At 33.1% G+C, this 20,408-nt stretch overlaps 2 protein-coding genes across 2 annotated transcripts in view; both read left to right on the top strand.

Annotated features, from left to right (window-relative positions):
• The window catches only part of Snmp2 (Sensory neuron membrane protein 2), a 42,261-nt gene that overhangs the window by 6,277 nt on the left and 15,576 nt on the right, over positions 1-20,408 (top strand). Inside the window, exons 4-6 of the mRNA XM_068777141.1 lie at positions 7,357-7,617; positions 8,960-9,198; positions 11,455-11,636. Coding sequence (XP_068633242.1) covers positions 7,357-7,617; positions 8,960-9,198; positions 11,455-11,636 — 682 coding nt within the window. The remainder of the gene's footprint in view (positions 1-7,356; positions 7,618-8,959; positions 9,199-11,454; positions 11,637-20,408) is intronic.
• LOC137933254 (uncharacterized) lies at positions 13,762-16,177 on the top strand. Its single transcript, XM_068777129.1, has one exon. It carries the CDS (start codon positions 13,913-13,915, stop codon positions 15,920-15,922), a length of 2,010 nt encoding a protein of 669 aa, XP_068633230.1. The 5' UTR covers positions 13,762-13,912; the 3' UTR covers positions 15,923-16,177.

Here is a 20,408-nt window from a genome sequence, read left to right as displayed (position 1 = left end):
GAGCTCCTGGTGTTCAGTTGTATAAAGACTCCTTTGGCTTTCAAGTATCTGCGTTAATTGACCAAGTCCCTAATATCAGTCGACACAAAGTGTTGTCTCTTCTTAGGTCTCATATTTAGTTTAGATTCATGCACGACATATTTTAAAAGTTCCTGCACTATTACAGTTTTGCAACCAGCTCTGTTTATTGTTGAGCAGTGAAGAGAAATCCTCAAAAGAATCCTTAACAGTGGCCCCAACGCGTCCGGAGGTTTTCCTGAGAGCGATTTTTTTTTAAATCAGATCGTCACGTTGCAAACAAGCAGCTGGTGATCGGAGATGGTGTCGGCTTTTGGTATATTGTGTGTGTTGGATACCGAACTCATCTCCTGATTAGTATGTAGTTGATCTGGTTACAATATTCGCCGTTATAGTAGGCCCGGATATACAGTACTCTAGAAGACTGTACTCTTTATAGAGATGTTGTAGTCTGCTGCAAATTGTACTTTGTGCTCTCCTCTATTGTTCCCACAAGAAAGACCACAGTGAATTTATGCCTCCCAAAACAGCATCTGAAATTGTAGTGACCAACTCCGCATTAAAATCGTATAGATTTGAGATATTGCTGAAAATTTCTAAGATTAGTTGTAGAAGTCCTCGATTGTTTCCTTTGAAGTGGCACTTGTAGGGGCGTACATCTGGATAATATTCAATGCGAACGGAAAAGTATTTAGCTTTATGGTGATGATCCTCACGCTGACCGGGTTGTAACCAAGGACCGATTCAGCACAGCGAAATAACATTGTGAAAACCACTCCACCAAAACTGGACGATTAAGTATTCAAGATGGTGGTGTCTTTCTTCAGAATTCTATGTCCACTCTCTTTTCCATGATTCTCGCTTAGTGATAACAGTATGGCTGCAGCTTATTTTTTTACATTAGTTATTTTTTGAACAATAAAAGTTTAAGCAACAAATATTTTCAAATAAATAGGAAAGAATATATTTGAACAACAGTTTGCCTTTAGTATCTATACACGGTCGGTACATAAGGCTAAGGGTTCTGGGATTCTGAGTTTACTATTAAGTAATACTACCAATTTCTTGATATTTAAAAGAAAAGTAAAATTTTTATAAAGTGACTATATAAATTCTCGTATGAAATATTAAGCAAATTATTTTACAGAACACCGAACACATATGTCATTATTAATAGCCGAATTCAAACTGTAAAGGAAGCAACTTTTCGTGCAATAAACAAACACAACGAAAACACGTGTCAAATTCGCAACTCGCAAATCGAACAATGTGACTAGGGATGCATGAAATGCGAGAAATTGCAATCATATGTAAATGCCGGACTAAATTTCAATTCAGTACCTCACTTCAAACGGAAAATACAAGGGAGGTATCCAATGATTTCGGAAAACAAAACTTATATAGACTATTTTAATGTATATATAAGAGATCAATAAAACATATGACTAGTGATAATATCACCTATATTATAAGAAATAGAACATTATATAACATGTAAAATTAAAACAAAACCACGACAAAAAAGTGGTAAAATAGAAAAAAAATAAAAAAGATGTTATTTAACTTGGGAAATAAAGCGGAAAACTATCAAAAACTACTATTTCTGACGTAAAGTTGTGTTGCCTTAGCTTTGGGGAAGCCTGCCGACTAAACCGGTGAACGAAAATAATAAATAAATCTCTAAATATATAAAAACTGTCATTTTGGAAGCCCCATAGTTACTCACATATATTAGTAATGTGTTAATGTATATTTTAATTAAGGAAATATTGTGTTGAAACATCACAGTTTAGGGGTCATTAATAAATTCTCGATGTTTCGTGGAATCCTGGATTGGGTAACGTTCATAACCTATTTAATCAGAACCGATGTTTGCCTTGAACTTTGATATTCATTGGTAAGGGTTTGTTGGTTAACTTATTGATACAACGATACGCAAACATGTAAGCGTTATTAAACTAACATATAACTAAATAAAGAGGCATGACTATTCATGATATTAAATGGTGTAAAACAATACAGAAATAAAAATAAGTATGGATGTAATTCGTAAAAAATTCGTTTTGTTTTTTCACGAGTAATATTCTCGTGAATCATAAGTCATTGTACTTGAGATCTCTAACGTCTCGAGTTTCATAAGGATGTGGGACATATTTAACAGATTAAGCCCTTTATTTAAATAATCAAAACCTTTAAATTTTATCACAACGGACCATTCCTATTATTATACATCGTCGATAAAAGACAACATTATTATACATCGTCGTGAAATCGGTAACATGTTGTTTTTATTAATTTAAAATCAAATTTATCTTTTAGTCAAATTTTTTTATTAACTATGTGAGAAATATTTTTTTTGTGGCGTTGTCTGCGTTAATTAAATTTTTCTCGTCTCCGTTTCCTACTTCATTCCGCGACTTTACGACGTTGATTTGATTTGGTATTCGTCCTTTATTTTACAATAGAATTAACATGTGTCTGTTAACAATTTTATGTTATTTATTGATGATGACGCAATGACGATTTTGCATTTTTATAACTGTTGTCTCAAAATTAGATAAATAAATGATATTGAAAGTGTTTTTTACTAAAAAAAATTAATAGGAAAACACATCAGATATTCTTTTAATATATTTATATACATTTATATACATATATATATATTATATATATATATATATTGTGCAGTGACACACAATTTCACAAATAGTTTTTGAATGCGAAAACTAACCTAACCTAACCTTAAGAAAAATGCGCCCTTAAAATGACACGTAAATTTCAAGTATATTTTCAAAAGTTAAAATTCATATAATTTGCTATTTTACAAATTTTATAGAATAATCTGAATGTACGGACATTATTTTATATTTTGCGTATTCGTGTACGTGGATGAACTCTTCAAGTAAGATCCTTGACCTTTTAAAACATGTTATGAATATAAAGATATTTTGTATGCGGTTTTCGATTCGTTACATAAATACCCAGAAATACACTATATGAATTTTAAAAAGTTTCACTGTCGTGTTGTTTTTAACATCATAATGATTAATTGTTAATTACTTAATAATTATTCAGCGACTAACTTTAAAAACAACATACAGACGTACCTAATAGATACGTTTGCACGAGACTGATATTTTCTGAGATATAACATAACTGACGCCTTAAGCTTAGTAACTAAATTAGTTACGCTTCTTTTTACACCGGAAGCTCGGCGATACCTTTTTATTTCCAATGTATCATCTAAGAATTCTTAGAAAACACCTTACGTTTCAAATATAGCTGCGGTTCACGAACTTCACCGTTTTTAAACAATAACGTAGCATCAGCTTAGCAAACGGAATATCGGTACCAAATTTCAAGACATCTTTATCTTTCCAGAGATATCGTGATATGTCGGTATATAGATTCAGTAGTATAATATAATCGAAAGACAATACCTTCATCAACATCAGTCGTTACAGCAAAGTTAGACACCTTGTTTTTATATTGTAAAATCTGCATATTTGCTTTGCATAAGGTAAAAATTCGCGCCTCAATCAAAGTGTAATAAACATTGCTTAAAAAAGTTTTTATGCGTAACGAAATTATGAACATGTAAATTAAAATTTCTCGAAAACATTTCCTTGCTAACATTATACTATGTACTCCTTTTTCTTGTCGTTGTTATTAAATAACCTTGCGCGAGTTCGTTCATTTTTTCCTAAATTTATGAATAAACTTTTGTAAAATGCGATACCGTTACTCGAACAGCAGGCACTAAATGTCTCGTATGTTAATCGGTACAAGAGTGCTTACGGTTTGTACGTTATGTAGAAATAGCACCGGCAAACTCTGTTATCAATTGAAATAAAATACATGGAAGCTTATTTAAAAAAAAGCCAAAGCTTCGGACTTGCATTTCACAAAGTTAAATTTACCAACGGGATAACTAAGTTAAAGTTAGTTTAGATCGTTAGGAATAAGTTTTAACTGAAAAGTGTAGCCGTGTTAGAGAGTGTAATTGTACATTGTAACATCGTTGTATCCACGCGGTTGGCAAACGGATTGGTGACCGCAGAGCCTGGACGTGACGATTGCAGGAGTACTTTAATTGTTTCGGCTAGCAGTTCTGTCTCATCTATTATTCAGCGACATGACCGAGTCGTTGCGGGTTATTGCAGAAATTGAGTACAGCTTAATTCAATTTGTAACAAAAAAACTGTCGCAAATTGTAATGTAGATAGATTTCATTCGCCTTTAACTGTAACGCCTAGGTGTACCATGTATTAAGTATAAATAATACAACACATAAGGCTACTCTGAAAAAACGATTTATTAAAATAAATGTTATAACAAACACACTATATTGACTAAATATTAAACAAGAGAACTACGCGACTGAACAATTCAAGAATGAAGTAGAGTATTCAATAAAGCTTGTTGTGAACCGATATAACGGAAAGTGATTTTGCGTCTCGAAACCTACTCAATGATTCAATTAGCCTTCATTTCCTCTCCTATAATTTCCCGGCGGAGAATTTATATCCGTCCGTAAAGTGTAATGAACGATGCTTAACTTTCAGTAAAGTCATTCAACTGGCATAAGAACTAGTCAATTAGCTGAACTCATTAAAATATCAGAGTTATAGAAATTACTTCAACCCACCACATGCTTTCAACTTTAAGTTTGTACATGCATTAAAAATGAAAGTAATGTGGCTACATAACTTATTCGCAAGATTTTTTTACGTGATCAAATCAAAAATAGAAGATCCTGACGTTTCAGGCTTGTTCCCTTTAATAAAATAATGCAGTCGTAAAGTCATGATAGCTGCTAAAATGCTATCTGAATAAAACTTTATACATGTAGTATTAAACATATGCTGGTCGAAATTTAATTTACAATATAAAACGAATTGAAAAATAGATCAATTACAGTTATTCAAAGAAGCTTCTGAGAACTTCATTGCGAGTACCCGACTCGCAATTTAATCTGAGGACTTTTGAAGTCAGAATTCCTGTTAAAGATTAAATTTCAGTCTCAATAGTTGTTACGTGAAGACGAGAAAGCTTTAAAGATTTCACGGTCAGATTAATGCATCGGAAAATTATATTTCACGGATGAAAAAATAATGTTGCTTGAAACGTTTTATAGGATCTGTAATCTATCGAGTTATTGAACATAAGAGAGGTAGAACTTAAAGCGTGTTATTGTATCGCACTAAATTATCATTGAAATACGGAAGATTGCCGTTACAGAACAGATACAGTTGTTGCTCATAATAATCCGACAGCTTTATTATAACATACTCCTAATATCTAGTATGGCGATACTGAGAAGCGTTATCTTATTTGCACATTCACCAAAATATAACAAAATTATACCACATAAACTCTTTCTCTTGCCCTCCTTGTTTACATGGCAATGGATTATTAAAATCATGAATAGATTAAATTATTAACCGAACTATAGATTTCTTTTAGATGCAGAAATTACTACCGCTGATTTTTATATATCAGAAACTGTCGGAAACTGCTTTCGTATTTCGTTTCGTAAAAGCTCACTACTGATAGGCCTCCACTAAAGACACCTTTGGGGGAGGCCTATAAACATATAAACTTATATGTATATATATATACATACATATATAGGTGTTATGGTAAGCAGAGGACGTTGCTGCCCATTCTCTGAAAACTAATTTGTGAGCAGTGGCAAATCTATATAACTAGTGCACAAATTCTGAATTATATAAGATTGTATATTATATGCCAGAATTCGAACTTGCAACCAACCATCACAAGTCACGATCCTACTGGAAAGTTTAATTATAATAAAGGAAAAATAATAATAAAAATTAAATGAATAGGCCGCGATGATGCACGTGCAATCAAAATAAACATCTTCATATGGGTAAACAAACGTGTAATCTACGATGTTTATTTGTGCAAGGCTTTCAACATTTTCCAGCTATACACGTAATCTTTTAAAATAAACAATAACATTTAGCACATTCTATCCAAGGTCGATAAAACAAGTAATAAATACTAATAATATTATTTAAACAAATAACATCCAGATATTTGCGGCGTGTGAGAAGATCCCACAACAAACTCAGAGGAATTTTTTATCAGATATTTTTACAATATCCTAACTACACAGTGTCATACTTGTGGTAGAGCAATTAATTCTAAATCTTTTGAGTTTTTAACTAACGAACACCTTAAATTTATTATATTGTAACATTGTATACACAGTTGCCCACAAAACTAGTACTAATTTTATGAAGCCCACTGAAAGATATAACAAACGCACTTCGTCAAACATTTCATTGGAAAGCTATATAAAAATTCTATTACGGGTTCAATACATATAGTTGGCACAAAAAAAAATCACACAAAAATCGTTTTGATTTATGACAGTCGCGGCAAAAATTGTTCTGCAATGCAGATAAATAAAATTAAAAAGAAAAAAAAAAACAGAAAAAGGGGATCACTAATAAACAGACAAAAATATATTTCAAACTATTTTTTTTTCATATTACTTGAATATTAATATTTACAATGCAGTTAATTAATTCAGAAGTGTTGCGTTGCCTATTATATTACCGTAACGGCGTAACAAGGCGAACTGCGCGTCGAACGTATTTTATTACGTTGAAAAGGTTAACATGCCGCATGACGAGGTAATAACGCGATGGATATCTGATTTATTGTAATAATCATTCGCGTAACACATAATTAATAAAATTCTTCAGAGAACTTCTTTAAGTGCTTATTAGTGAATTATTCGGTATTTTTCCTTCAACCGGTAGCGAGCGAAAAATCGTTCATAATAGGAATAAATGATAAGCAGACATTATTTTGACATTATTACAATGAAATAACCGTTTAGTTCTGACAAATATTTAGAGCAAGTAAATCTGTGCAAGTTAGATTAGTTTTGGGTAAGTTTGAAACATTTGTGCCTGGCTAACGCAAAAGTCAATATTTCTTAGCATTTATCAATAGGTAATTATTTTTTATATAATATGATCATTTTACAATACAAGCATGATAACGTATGTGTAGGCATATCGTCATATGCCGAGGCCAGAAATTTGTGGTATCGACATAAATTTAAGTAACAAACTTCTTTAATAACTTTGAACTAAAGCAGCGATCTTCATATGCGTCTTTACTAAAATTATGCAAGAAATTTTTTAACATAATGTGAAATAATAAGTTAAGAAACTGGATTTGATGATATAATTAACATAAACTTTCGATATTTTGTTGATGGCATTTTTTTCCCATTAATAATAAAATGATTTAATATAAATAATGTATTAATCATGTTATCTTGATTCTGTCTCGCAGGCGATTTTACAAGTAGCCGAAACCATGTTTGCTTCATTGATGGGTATCATGAACAATGTTCTGGGCGAAGTTTTCGGGAAATACAACTCTCCTGTGATCGACGTCGGTGTTCGAGAATTCCTCTTCGATGGGATTTTGTTATGCGAAAACCCCAGGATAATTGGCAGGGTGGTGTGCAACCAACTCAAAAATATTGGAGCTAACTCTAACAACTTGATTGTACAAGATGATGGATCTATTATTTTTTCCCTTCTGGCAAGCGTAAGTTTGCAATTACTATTTTTATTTTATAAAAAGTGTTTTCTATAAGTTTGGTAGCCTAGCAATAGACGACTGAGACTTGTGATCATATGTCTCGATTCCCGGGGTACAATCTTAGCTAATTCATAATTTGTGCACTAATTAAATAGTATTGCCACTGCACAAGTTTCCATAGGATGGACAGTACCACACTGCGATTAACAACCCGCTTGTCAAGCGCGTGCGCAACCCCAAACAGATATCTTTGGAGGTAGGCCTATTTCTTGTAGTGGGCGTCTATGGGCTGAAACGTCAACGACGACACATAAGTAAATGCCTTCGTGGACTATTTCGCAATGCTTCACTGAGTACTTTTCCTAGTATATACACATATAAACTTACGGCTTTGCTGTGGTACATAGGCTAAGACGCTTTGCATTTTAAGGGCCTAACACTAGTTTACCATATTTGTGATTTCAAACAAATTGTTTACTGATATGGATTCCAAAGGCGATGTGCTTACAATATATTAATAAGTAAACTAAATTTATTCATCTGGTAAAAGTATGGCGATCAAATGACCGTATTAAAAAGTGTAATAATTTCCTAGTACAAAATAAACCTCCCTTAAGAGACAGGTAACCGCTTTATTAGTTGTTTCTGGAGTGGAGACCATTGACTCACTCGTGTTCACCCTGAAGGTAGACAGGACGTGTTTTGGTTATCGTAAGATGCTGGAAACAGGCCGCTTCCAACCGATCCAATAAGAAATCTATGGAGAAGACCTATTCCCAGCAGTGGATGTCCTGCAGCTAAATGACCATATAAATAGTATACCTATATAAAATTTACTCGAGCATTTAACACCCATTGATGTTGTCCTAAATACAAAAAAAATTTACTGGGTATATTTAAAATATACTAATCGCTAATTGTAATAGCACTTCACAGGCCACAGACTAGTAGTTGTATTTAATATTGTATACACTTTATTTCAACTAAAATTCAAAACAGAGTCTTTGTGCGCTCGGTTTATTTAATAACTTTCTCTTCGTTGAAATTTTTTTTGCCTTATTTGTGTTTCAATGAAGAATTCATAGATAAACCGCTTGTTTGTAAATTCTAGCTTTGAACAGCGACTAAAAGATAACCTGGTGCAGAGGAGCGTAATTCGAAATATGAAAAAAACCGGTTGAGCATTTTAAAATTTGTCAATACTGCACTAGTGTCGCTTTTGAACTATAGAAAAAATATTTAATAGAGATGAGAAAAGTTAACCTACATAAAGTTTTGTAAAATTAAAGTTAAATTTCTACTTCGTTTGTTTGCTACTTTTAATGACTATCAAAATAAAATTTTACAGAAAGAACAACCAAGCAGCCTGTACAAAGTCTATAGAGGTATCAATAACGCGGAGGACTTGGGCCGCATCATCTCGTTGAACGGATCAACGAGCTTCGACATTTGGGTACACGAGGAACTGGAAGTTGGAGAGACATCTGCCGGTGTCTGCAACATGATCAACGGGACGGACTCTGGCCTCTACAACCCATTTGTTAATCGCGACAAATCCCTCTACGCAATCAACACAGACATATGCAGGCAGGTCCTCCCTTACGTGCAGCCGTACTCATTAGTGTGATTTCGTTTCAAACTGTAAGCGGATTATCTCTAATACCTCTTCCGTCATTGCTTTACAGTGACCATCATAGTTCGTTTCAATAAATGAAATTGAAATTATTTCCTTTGATCATTAATTAATGCTTTTGTCGAAATCAAAATGCAAGCTTTTATAATCATTTTAATAATAAGTGTAAGCCGATTGCACTATCCTTTCATATGAATTATTATTAACGCCGCATGCATAGTATCAGTTAATAATCGGCTTATTTCTTCAATGAAAAATATATTTCAGAAGCTTATGCATTCATTAAATTAATTATCACTGCATGGTATTAAAACATATAACGATAGGCTCTGAAGTAGGTTGGACTTCATTTTTTCGTTTACCTAAAAAGTTCACAAGTAAATTTGCTTCATGTTTTAATAACAGTAACATGTTTGTAACGTGAAACCATAGTATTATTCAATATGCATAATGATCATTTTAAAAATAGTAATTTTTTTAGTGACCAAAATGTACTTATATTTGTCCACGCGTTCATAAAAATACGCGGTGAGGAAACAGATAGGCACGGTATGGTTCCCTCTGTATAAGATTTTACCCCCTTAATCTGGGTGACTTGTGGTAGTCATTTTTTTTAAAGGTGATCTTGTAGTTGTTATAATAATATTAAACTTACATACTAGTTCAAAATAATTAGCAAAATCAATTACAAACAAATACTAAAATCAAACAGTATACACAAAAGAAAAAATAGGGTTATGAACCTAAAATAGAAATGCAGAAGAAAAAGATATCCCGGTCATTTGCTCTAGTGAGCACTAGGCAGGATTGGAAGGGATTTTTTAAAATGAAACTTTCAGTCATTGTTACGTTAACTGAAATGCAAAGCGCATTTATTTATTTTCATCTTACATTACTAATACAATAATACTCTTTTCAATAAAGCTATTTTCCAACCGTCAGCTCTTTAGGCCTTTAAATGGTCTTTTGTGCTACACCTGGAAATAATGTGACAGTACGCTGAATTCAGATTTAATCGACTATCCAATCATGTGAACGTCAGGTAGAGCTCAAAGCAACTATCACTGTGATTAGCTCATGCATAACTCTCAGCCTGAAATGCGCTCAACATAATTATTCCTGTACTCTCATAATAGTACGATCATTTACGTGAATTTATACAGATATATCATTGCGCACATATAGCTAAATTAAACACTAGATACATATGAACAGCTTCCAACTTCTTGTTTCTTTCATATTTACAATATGACAAAAAGTCTATATTATTCGTCAATATACATACTTATAGTAAATTAATTAGTTGGAATACATCGGCGCAGTATCAAACGAATATATTGTGAGAACCAATCAGATTTAATTAACGTCAATTGATACTATTTCCGTAAGTGATAGTCAGGTTACTTCTATCCATATTTAACAAAAAAGGAAAAATCAAATAATTTAAACGTTTCCTCGATCTTCATTACGAACACAGAATCACTGATCATAATCACTTAGATATATAAATTTAATTATATCACATCCATACACAAAAAAACACTTAATAGATTTACTTACTCTTTAGCATCCTATGGGCACAGGTGTTACTAATTATTGTATCTTTCAAAGTGTATATATATAAGTTTATTAGTATTTTTTGTGGCGATTAATGTTATAAATATAAAAAAAAACAATTATAGTTCGAGTTCATTGTTATCCCTTATTAGTATTATCCCTTAGTTATTTTTATAGTAAATGCAGTGTTTATAACGATCGCTTGTAAAGAAACAAGTAAACGGGAGAGGTCAGAGTAAGCAATGTCGGATTGGATTTTTTATTAATATTTACAAAATGCAAACCGCTTTGATATCTCTCCCACTAGTGTTTACTTTCATTTCCGACTATTCCCCATTAAGCTGCTTTCTGAGTGTTTATCGAATTCTGGACGTTTACGGGTTTAAAACAACGCTTATAATGTTTAAATCCTTAAATATAATACAGATTAAAAATTATAAAGAATCCGATTTATATTTAAATTTTTATTTCATAAATAAAAATATTTGACATCAAAATAGAGATCCACATTTGTTCTGATTCCTCACGATATCTCTAGAGCCATGAGGCTTAGAGATTCCAAACTTGGTAGCAATATTTCTTATTGAGTAAAGGTCAGCTAAAGTTTTACGAAATTCTACAGCTTATTTAAAATAATAACGATTGTTACACAGGTCTGTCGAGATTAGGTATCAGTATGATACTGAATATGCGGGGATCCCAGCGGTGAGGTTCGCGGCCAACGAATGGCTGTTGGATAACGATGACGGATGCTTCTGCATTAATGTCACCAAAGGTATTAACAAAGACAATGGCTGCTTATTGAAAGGTGCTATGGAATTATTCAACTGTGTCGGTGAGTTTCCTAACACTTTATACGAATATTACTAATTACAATTACTTTACTATTGAATTTTTTTAATTTGTTGAATGAATAAAATATGACTACACATTATAAAATAACTTTAATTGACGCGAAGTTTTGTGACCTTACTTCGTGCAGCCAACGGCCGTTGAGGCTAAAAGGTTCTCGTGTGGCGACCACGAGCCTGTAGACGCGACGTGGACCGACACGTCGTCGACGAGTCAAGGTTGCGGAAAGGAGGCAGGGATGCGCTCAGCGCAAGACATTCTAGGGATTTTTGGGGGCCTATGTTTTGCAATGGGCATTTATCGGCTGGCATGATTGAAAAAAATTGGCAAGGAACGGTCGATTAGTTGTTTTAAAAAGATTTATTGTAAATTAATCCTTACTTCAGCAAAATTCTCAATCAATTTTAAAAATATACCACAAATTCACGTAAAACTTTGAATTACACAATATTAGTATATTACACAGAAATGATAGATTTATTTCCACAGTGCTAATAGCTAGTAACATAAACGCCGAAGTCTGTGTACATTGTACTATGAAGGTTGTTTAGTAAACCTGTAGCGGCTAGACATGAGCGTCTGGGGAAACGTGCAGCGTTTTATTGTTTACTAACTTCATAAGGTGCTCTTTACTGCACGAATGCGATAGGTAACCTCGCTGTAAGGCAACTCAATTGCTATGAACTCTAATGAAAATAGCGCATGCTGGCCCTCCGTCGATGGTTTACTTCGAACTCAACAAATTATATTGACATACGTAATGTGGACTGACACTAGAATCCAGTGATTTTGTTTTTTTTTTGTTGCAAGATTGAATCACAAATGAAGGGAGCCTCAGTAAGACCAAGGTTACCGATATAACTCAAATAATTTCTCGTCTGAAACGAATATCGAGCAATTCTTCAATGTAGTCGACAGCCATTAAGGCCCTTAGGTTTTTGAGTGGCGACCGCGATATACTGGTAAACGCTGCGTTGCTATTTCTATCGACTAGATGGTCCGACCATATAGTAAAGGTCGCGGGAAGTCGCCGGATACGGGCATCAAAAGATAAGTTATCGTGGTAATCTTTAGTGGTAGTAAGTCTTGTAGTGAGCGTCTATCGGCTGACAGGAGGATGGTTATTACTTTATTTCCACAAATGATGCCCACAAAATGAACACAAGTGCACATTTTTTTCTGAATAATCTAGGTATCTTTTACAATAAAAACTCTTTTGTTTAATAAAATGCCGGTCGTGGGCATTTTATATCCCACTATATTAAAAACTAAATGAATTCGCATAGTTACGAGCTACGCGTGAATCTTTTACTTGCGATTTCCGGGAAAAGTCGTCCTCAAAATAGATACCACGAAATTCGTAATTTCAAATAAGTTTTAAAATACTCAGACATAGTGCCTTTGACTATAATATACATTACGGTATAAAATTTAAACATTGAAACACAAGCAAGGAATTGTTAAAAGCTCGTGCGTGTGCTAAATTATTATTTTCGCACGAAGTATACACGCTGTGCAGTAATTGTCATTAATATAAGAAAATTGCCAGGACACAAGGAACTATTTTATTAGATGAAAATGTAAAGTATTTAATTAACTAAACGTGTGACGTTTAGGCAATGTAACGGCGTAGCCAGCAACGATGAAATAACTCACTCGACTGGTGTCAACGTTCATTTATTAATTAGGATGTAAGTCACTTACTGTAAGTTCGCTCATGAACTCAATCGTGTAAATGCAGTGAAATAATGAAAATTAAAAAATTGGGCAAATTTGTTTAGACAAAGCAAGTTTACATTGATTTCCTGAATAGTTCAATACTCCTAGGAAAGTAAAGCAGATTAGATTGAGTGCTGCTAGATAAACGACTTCTCTTTGAAACATGAGCTTTATTGCACTCACCGTGAGTTTTACGCGATGCTCCTGTGAACTAAGACTCTTGCAATCATATTTTTCCATATGTAACAATTTTACATATGCCAGTGCATAACGAATATCACAAATCAAACGACGCGCCTATTTCAAGGCAAGCTACTACGTTTTGGCCATCGCCCGCTCAGTTTCCGTTAGTCGATGTTAATCACTAGTGTCACATCCATATCGTTTTTGTAATATAATTTTCCGCGATCCAAAATGCTCGGCAGCTTAAACACGAACAATTAAAATTATTGTTACATACGGGCGTGACACCGATTTTGTGCGGGCGCGCGGCGGGAGGTGCACAGAGGTGAAGTAAAAAAGCGAACGCTCTGTCCATGCATGCAAACACGCGTTAGGATGTATGCCGCGGCGTTGTTAGTGAGTTCGTTTCTTGCGCTCGTCAGTGCGCGCATCTACGAGCGCTGCGAACTCGCACGCGACCTTCTCAAGCTCGGAGTACGACGAGACCACATCGCCACGTGGGTATGCATTGCCTACCACGAATCTCGATTCGATACTGCCGCGCGCAACCCTTCCAGCGGAGACCACGGGCTGTTGCAAATAAGCGAAATATATTGGTGTGGCGCCGGCAAGGCGTGCGGACTACCGTGCTCGGCATTACGGGACGATGACATTTCTGACGATGTAGAATGCGCTTTAAGCATTTACGAGGAACACACGCGGCTTCAGGGAAATGGATTCCTTGCTTGGGTGGTGTATCCACATTATTGTAAACACTATGCGAAAAAATATTTGGACGATTGCAACATGTCATTGAAAGACACAAGTTATAAAAGTGAAGGCAGAGCGCGTCCTTCGTACGAATTCAATTTTTATCCTACAGTGAACGTAAACTTTTCGAACCCAGTGCAAAGTGTAACATATCCTAAAGGTGACGAACCAAAACCATTGTTCCTTTCTGTGGTATCATTACTACGCGGAAAATATGAACAAGATTTTGAAAGAGACTACAACAGAAGACCTAAAGTGAATTGGTCACGTTTCAAAATTGATAATGTGGATGATTTAAAAATTCCTGATTTTAATAAAACTCCTGATTATGGATTCCTTTCTCCTTTGACAACGCCGAAACCTACTACGTTCATGACGACTCTGCCTTCTGAACCGCAATATAAACCAGTGAAACCATGGAGAATTATTGAGACAAATCAGTTTAGACGTAGAATGAAGATATCCAATAAAATTTTCACGGAAAATAATAAAAGTAAGTCACTGAATGAAAATTCTTTTGTCTCTTCTACACTACGGCCAACAACGATTGTTGGAACTTCAATTAACATTCATAATTCTCATTCAATAATCACGGTTCCGACCAGAAATGTATTTGAAGAAAACACAGAAAAATCAAAAGCAACATGTTGTGAGACTACACCATTTGCTACAACTACTCCTTTCACAACACCAAAACTAAGTACCCCTTATTCATCAGCAACCACTCGAAAAATATATAGCACTAGTCAAATTCATTATTCTAACGAGGCATCACTTTCCAATAAAACTGAAAAACTTCAAAATAAAATAAAAACGTTTTGGGAAAACTATAGTCATCTGACAACTAAATCGCCTGACTTAAAAAGTATTTCATATACTGAAAACCCTATGAAATCACATACCACACTTTCGCAACACGCGCTACCACAATCAGATATGACTGGGATCTCGGAGAGATCATATTTACTTACAACAAAAGTAGACAAAAACCAAGTAAACGCTTTAGATTCAGACAATGCCACATCGAAAGGAAAAGAAACATTGTATACAACATTATCGACGAACCAATTTACTACTTCAAAGCCTCAATCTTTCAACAGTACAACAATAGAGACATGGAGGCGACATCGGGTCCAAAACAATGAAAGACTTACTGCAAATATTCTAGAAGGAGACGAAAAACCAGACAATTCACAAAAGTCTACATGGAGCAACAGTTCTTTTCCAGAACCAGACCAGAATCAAAACGAGAGAAGACAGTTCGTAACTCCTTTAACAACGACACCAAGAAATTTGCCCTCCTCTACTAATTCATTAAATATTACTTATGACGCTAAATCCACAACCACCGTGAAAAACATTCTATCAGACACTGCTTTTAAAGTTAAACCTACTATCCAGCCAACTTTAGATATTAAAACACAAGTAACTACAGAGAACACTATATTTACTTCGCCATCAATACCAAAGAAAACTTTATCGATTTTTGATCTTTACTTAAATCCCACCAAACGTCCCCAGATACCAAATTATAAGTTTTTGTTCTCTAATAACTTTAACGCTAAAATCTTCTCGGGAGGAACGACCCCATCGCCAGGAAAAAAGAATATTCCTTAAATAACGAAACCACTTATAAATTAAGTGAAAAGCAGTACTAAAAACGCTGTGATTTTTTATATAATAATTATCCAAATTTTTGAAACCTGTTTTATTCTTTGTTTGTTATTTACTCAATAATTTCTCAGTATGCATGTTTACGACTTTATAAATGATTAAGAGCAACCCATTTTATAATTGATGGAAAATAAGTTTATTGTTTTATTTATTTAACATTTTTTTTGTAAAACTAACTTATACACATTTGTACCCTAAAACGTCCATTATTTTTGTATGCGTATAAGTCAATTTATTTTTATTTTTGTTCAATCTATACTCCAATGCGCTTTGCAAAGAAATATGCGAATGTTCAGTGATTTTTATTGTTTTATTTTAACCTACTTAATAAAAATTTAAGTGCGAATGTGTTCAATCGGGAAATTATAATTTTCACATGAGATAAATTTTATCAATATTCAAAGAAAAACATTTTTAAGATCTAAAGTGTATATGTAAAAGTTTGTTAGTAATATATATTTTATATATGACCTTCACTTCTATTTTAAAAGACTATTATTAATGTTTTAAAAAATACCTAACAATTTTAACTTTTCCTCTAAAACTTACATCAGTGTTAATTCCATCAGCCTTGCCAATATTCTAATGTTTGTTTTTTTTCCGTAATCAACGCGCCAAATGTCATGATATGACCAGAACATTTAAAATATTAATCATTTTAATAGAGTAAGGAAAGACGGTATATAGGATTTATTCCGATGAAAAGTGAAATGCAATTAAGTGGTAATGCCAAACGGGATTGTTAAATTCAAAACTTTCCAGTTTCCCAATCTCAATCACGAGCAAGCCTAAAGCAAAAAGCTTAGTGTATTAGGATTTTCTTAGAAACAGACAGTTATTTTATTAAGCCACGTGAAATCCTATACCACCAAATGGCTGGAGCCTTTTAAACAGGGTAAATGGTTTTTTCATATATATCTTAATTTGAACTCGAGCATGAACGTTTATTACTGCTTTATTTTTTCCGTTGGTTGCTTATTATCAATTACTATTTACACATTGCTACTTAATGAGATGTTACTTATCTTTTTGTTTTTTTTTTCTGGTGTTTTCTGTCTTATCCTTAATATTTAAACTTACTAATTCTTGAAACAGACAGTTTAATTTTGACCAGGTTTAACACTTACATAGAAAGTTTTCTGTTTAATTGTTAATTGAGTTTTTCGTTTCATACCAAGAATGTAAAGTAATTTTATGATCGGAACTTCCTCTGTATGCTTCATTTGTTTTCCTTAATTTATAAAACATTAAATGTCGTAATTAAAATTTTAATGCTTTACACATCCTTGCCTGTTTGCGTGGAACATAAATCTGTTAATTACAAAAGGATTGCGGGGCGAATTGGTCTCGTACGGCATCTTGATGCTAACAATCCATCATGGTGTAGGTATACGAGTATTCTTCACTATGATTTATTACCTCACATTGTGACCTTTACCCCTTCTGTCATATCATTTTTAAGGTTAATTATGATAATTAATATTCTCCGTTTGACATCTACGGTAACCGGCAAAACGGTTGGTCAACGGCATAGCATCTTGTTAAACCGGTTACTACTCCGGAGTGTATGAGGATTTATAAATGTTTAAATACTGTACTATTGACCTTACCATCATCAATGTACTCATGAAACATTGACAATGGCTTACTTATCTTAAGAACATACACTTAACATAATTGATCCTTTTCTGCACCTTTTCATTAATGCTTATTTTGCATTGCCGAAATACGGCGATGCTTATGGGAAATTTTATTTAAAAATAAGAAAAAAAAACGTATTAAGTTAATATTGATTTCAAGTGTGTTAATTTGTAATCTGTTTGACGCCACAAAATTATTTATGATACAATAATTTAATTAGTAAATACGATTGAAATAACATTTTGTATTCGTGTGCAGGATTAGACAGTACCCAAAAAGTTTAGAAAATAAATATAAAGAACATTTAAATGGCGCTTAGTTATTTGATGCTTTTCATAAAATTTTTGGTCAGTAAATAGAAATAATTACTTTAAGCTTACAAAGTAGACAGGATTTACAATATTTATAATAGGACAGAACAGTTCGGTTCTATTTATATTACAATTAAACTGTTGAAGTGGACAAGTAATGTACATCCACCTTTATCGGACGGGATTTCACCCTGCCATTGGGCATGTCGCTTCATCCTAGTTGAAGTTAATTTTATTTTGTCCGATTCCGTCCGATTTTTATACCATAGATTAAAATGACACGAAATTTTCGTGAAATCAATTAAGAATGATATTTTAAAATAATCTCAGGAGTATTTTTGTACTCTGCCTTATTTATTTATCAAAAGGCAGAGCAAGTTTTATACATTAAAGTCAGCTCCGTAACTTCCAACTTTCAAAGTTTACTTAATAGATCTCTTTGAATTCTCCACACGGGTAGCACGTAGACTCACCTGCAATGTTTCTCGTAGCGCTTTTTATAATATCTATTTTGATTTCAATGATCAATTCAAATCAATATTTTAACCATTACGCAAGTATCAATTTATATTATAATTTTCAGTGCGCTGTAAGCCACATTAATTCTGAATTTAGCATTTATAATACTTGTAAAGTCTATGTTGTCTAGTGGTTGAAACTACATTTCACTTATTTAGGTATCGGGTTTAATCTCTGACTTGTGTTTGCTTTTATTACTACTTAAATTTCTTTTATCATCCACTGGAAATCGTGGTTAATAGGTGCTCTCCATAATATGGTTTAGTCACAATATTACTCATAATATATATATAAAAATTACAAAACTATGCTATTAAGAAATAGATCGAGTACAGAGTAAAATTTCGTTGTAAAAAAGTACGATCGAAATAGCTAATTATGCTGTGATATGATACACACAATTCGCTATTTCGTTCCCACATACAAAGTGGATAGGATAGACGACCTTCCTAATCACATCAGTACGAGCGTCGACGGCTAGAGAAGAATGAACATCACCGGCTCTGACTTGCGGCGACACTGAATCACATTTGTGACGAGAGTGCTTTACATTACAATCTATATTATTAGTAATTTGAATAACAAATGAAAACTTGAAAATTTCTAAATTATTGGTTTATCTAATAAATTTTAGAGTATTACAATGTATTAATTCCAGAATAAAGAATAAATTTTTTTGGTGTGATACATTTCAAAACATAGTGCATTAAACTTATCTACATTGAACACATTACACATCGCCTCATTGGATTTCCTCTTTTTGTGTTATTATTAAGGTACGCAGCTGGGAAACGTTTTTCGTTGAAACGCTATCGGTTTGGTGAAGGAGTAATAGAAACTTGTAATTTCTTCAGATTATCTTTGGATAAACTATTGTTAATTATAATATATATTTTAAGGGACTAAATCACTAGCGGTTAAAAAAAATCTTTCTTAAATTAACTGAATTAACACGTAAGATTTTTATTAACAAAACAAAACTTTATGTAAAAACATACAAAAACCGGACTAGAAGCACAAAGCAAAGGTTCGTAGTATCAGCCTGAACTCAAACTTATATTTCAGTAAAAATAATGGAAACCTACTAACAAGTATAGCTTTTTGCCAATAATTTTAAAAACCTAATGAATATTTTAGTAACTAAGTTACTGTTATATAAAAAAAAAAACATTTAATTTAATTGTAATTAAAACAAGTTATGTATTTAGATTTTGTTGTATAAAGTTAATTAAATCTGTATATAAAATTGTTTACCACAAATAAAAGCAGTACTTTTGCTGCGCTGTGTGCATAATGCGTCATCAAATATATTCGGACATATATGTATATATATTTATATAATCAAACTGTAAGCGTGATCTCCACCGCCCACAACTCCATCGCCCCGACCACCCTGTGCCACCCTTACAAGCCCTGAAAATCAATAACGCAATGCCGTGCACTGACGTAAATATTAAAGTTTCAGCTTAAATCGGGATATACAAAACGATTTCCGGTTTGTTACCTGTCAGTGTCGAAGCGAGTTTATTTTTTTAACGAGTACCGTAACCAAGTTTTATTATTTATCCTTACAGATGTTTCTACCATGGCATCTTTTCAAATTTTAACTTCAATCCTGTTAATATCTTTTGTTTATCTATTTATAAAATTATTAAAACTACTTATTAATTTATAAAACAAATTTCCATTTATTTAAATAATTATCACAATCTCTGGAACGTAGATATTTGAAATTTGATAAAAATATTCATTTTGCTGAACTCATCTTTTTTACATGACGTGAAAGATAGAAAAAAATTATAATGTCTGGGTCGCTAAGGGAGTCACTTACGCGCTTTTCAATATTTAAATATAATTTAAGGAAACAAATGATAAAAGAAAATCTAAAAAGTTTAAAGCTATTTATTTACATAATATGCATGCAAATTCTACTTACCATCAGTATTTGATCAGCAAGG

The sequence above is a fragment of the Battus philenor genome, unplaced genomic scaffold, assembly GCF_028537555.1.
Source record: "Battus philenor isolate CCGP_79_NKW_IND1 unplaced genomic scaffold, ilBatPhil1.0.hap1 SCAF_1, whole genome shotgun sequence".
Lineage (NCBI taxonomy): Eukaryota > Metazoa > Arthropoda > Insecta > Lepidoptera > Papilionidae > Battus > Battus philenor.
This window is presented reverse-complemented; position numbering and strand designations above follow the sequence as displayed.

Coding starts and splice junctions, on each gene's coding strand:
- LOC137933254 (XM_068777129.1), top strand. CDS start 13,913: ATGCAAACACGCGTTAGGATGTATGCCGCGGCGTTGTTAGTGAGTTCG.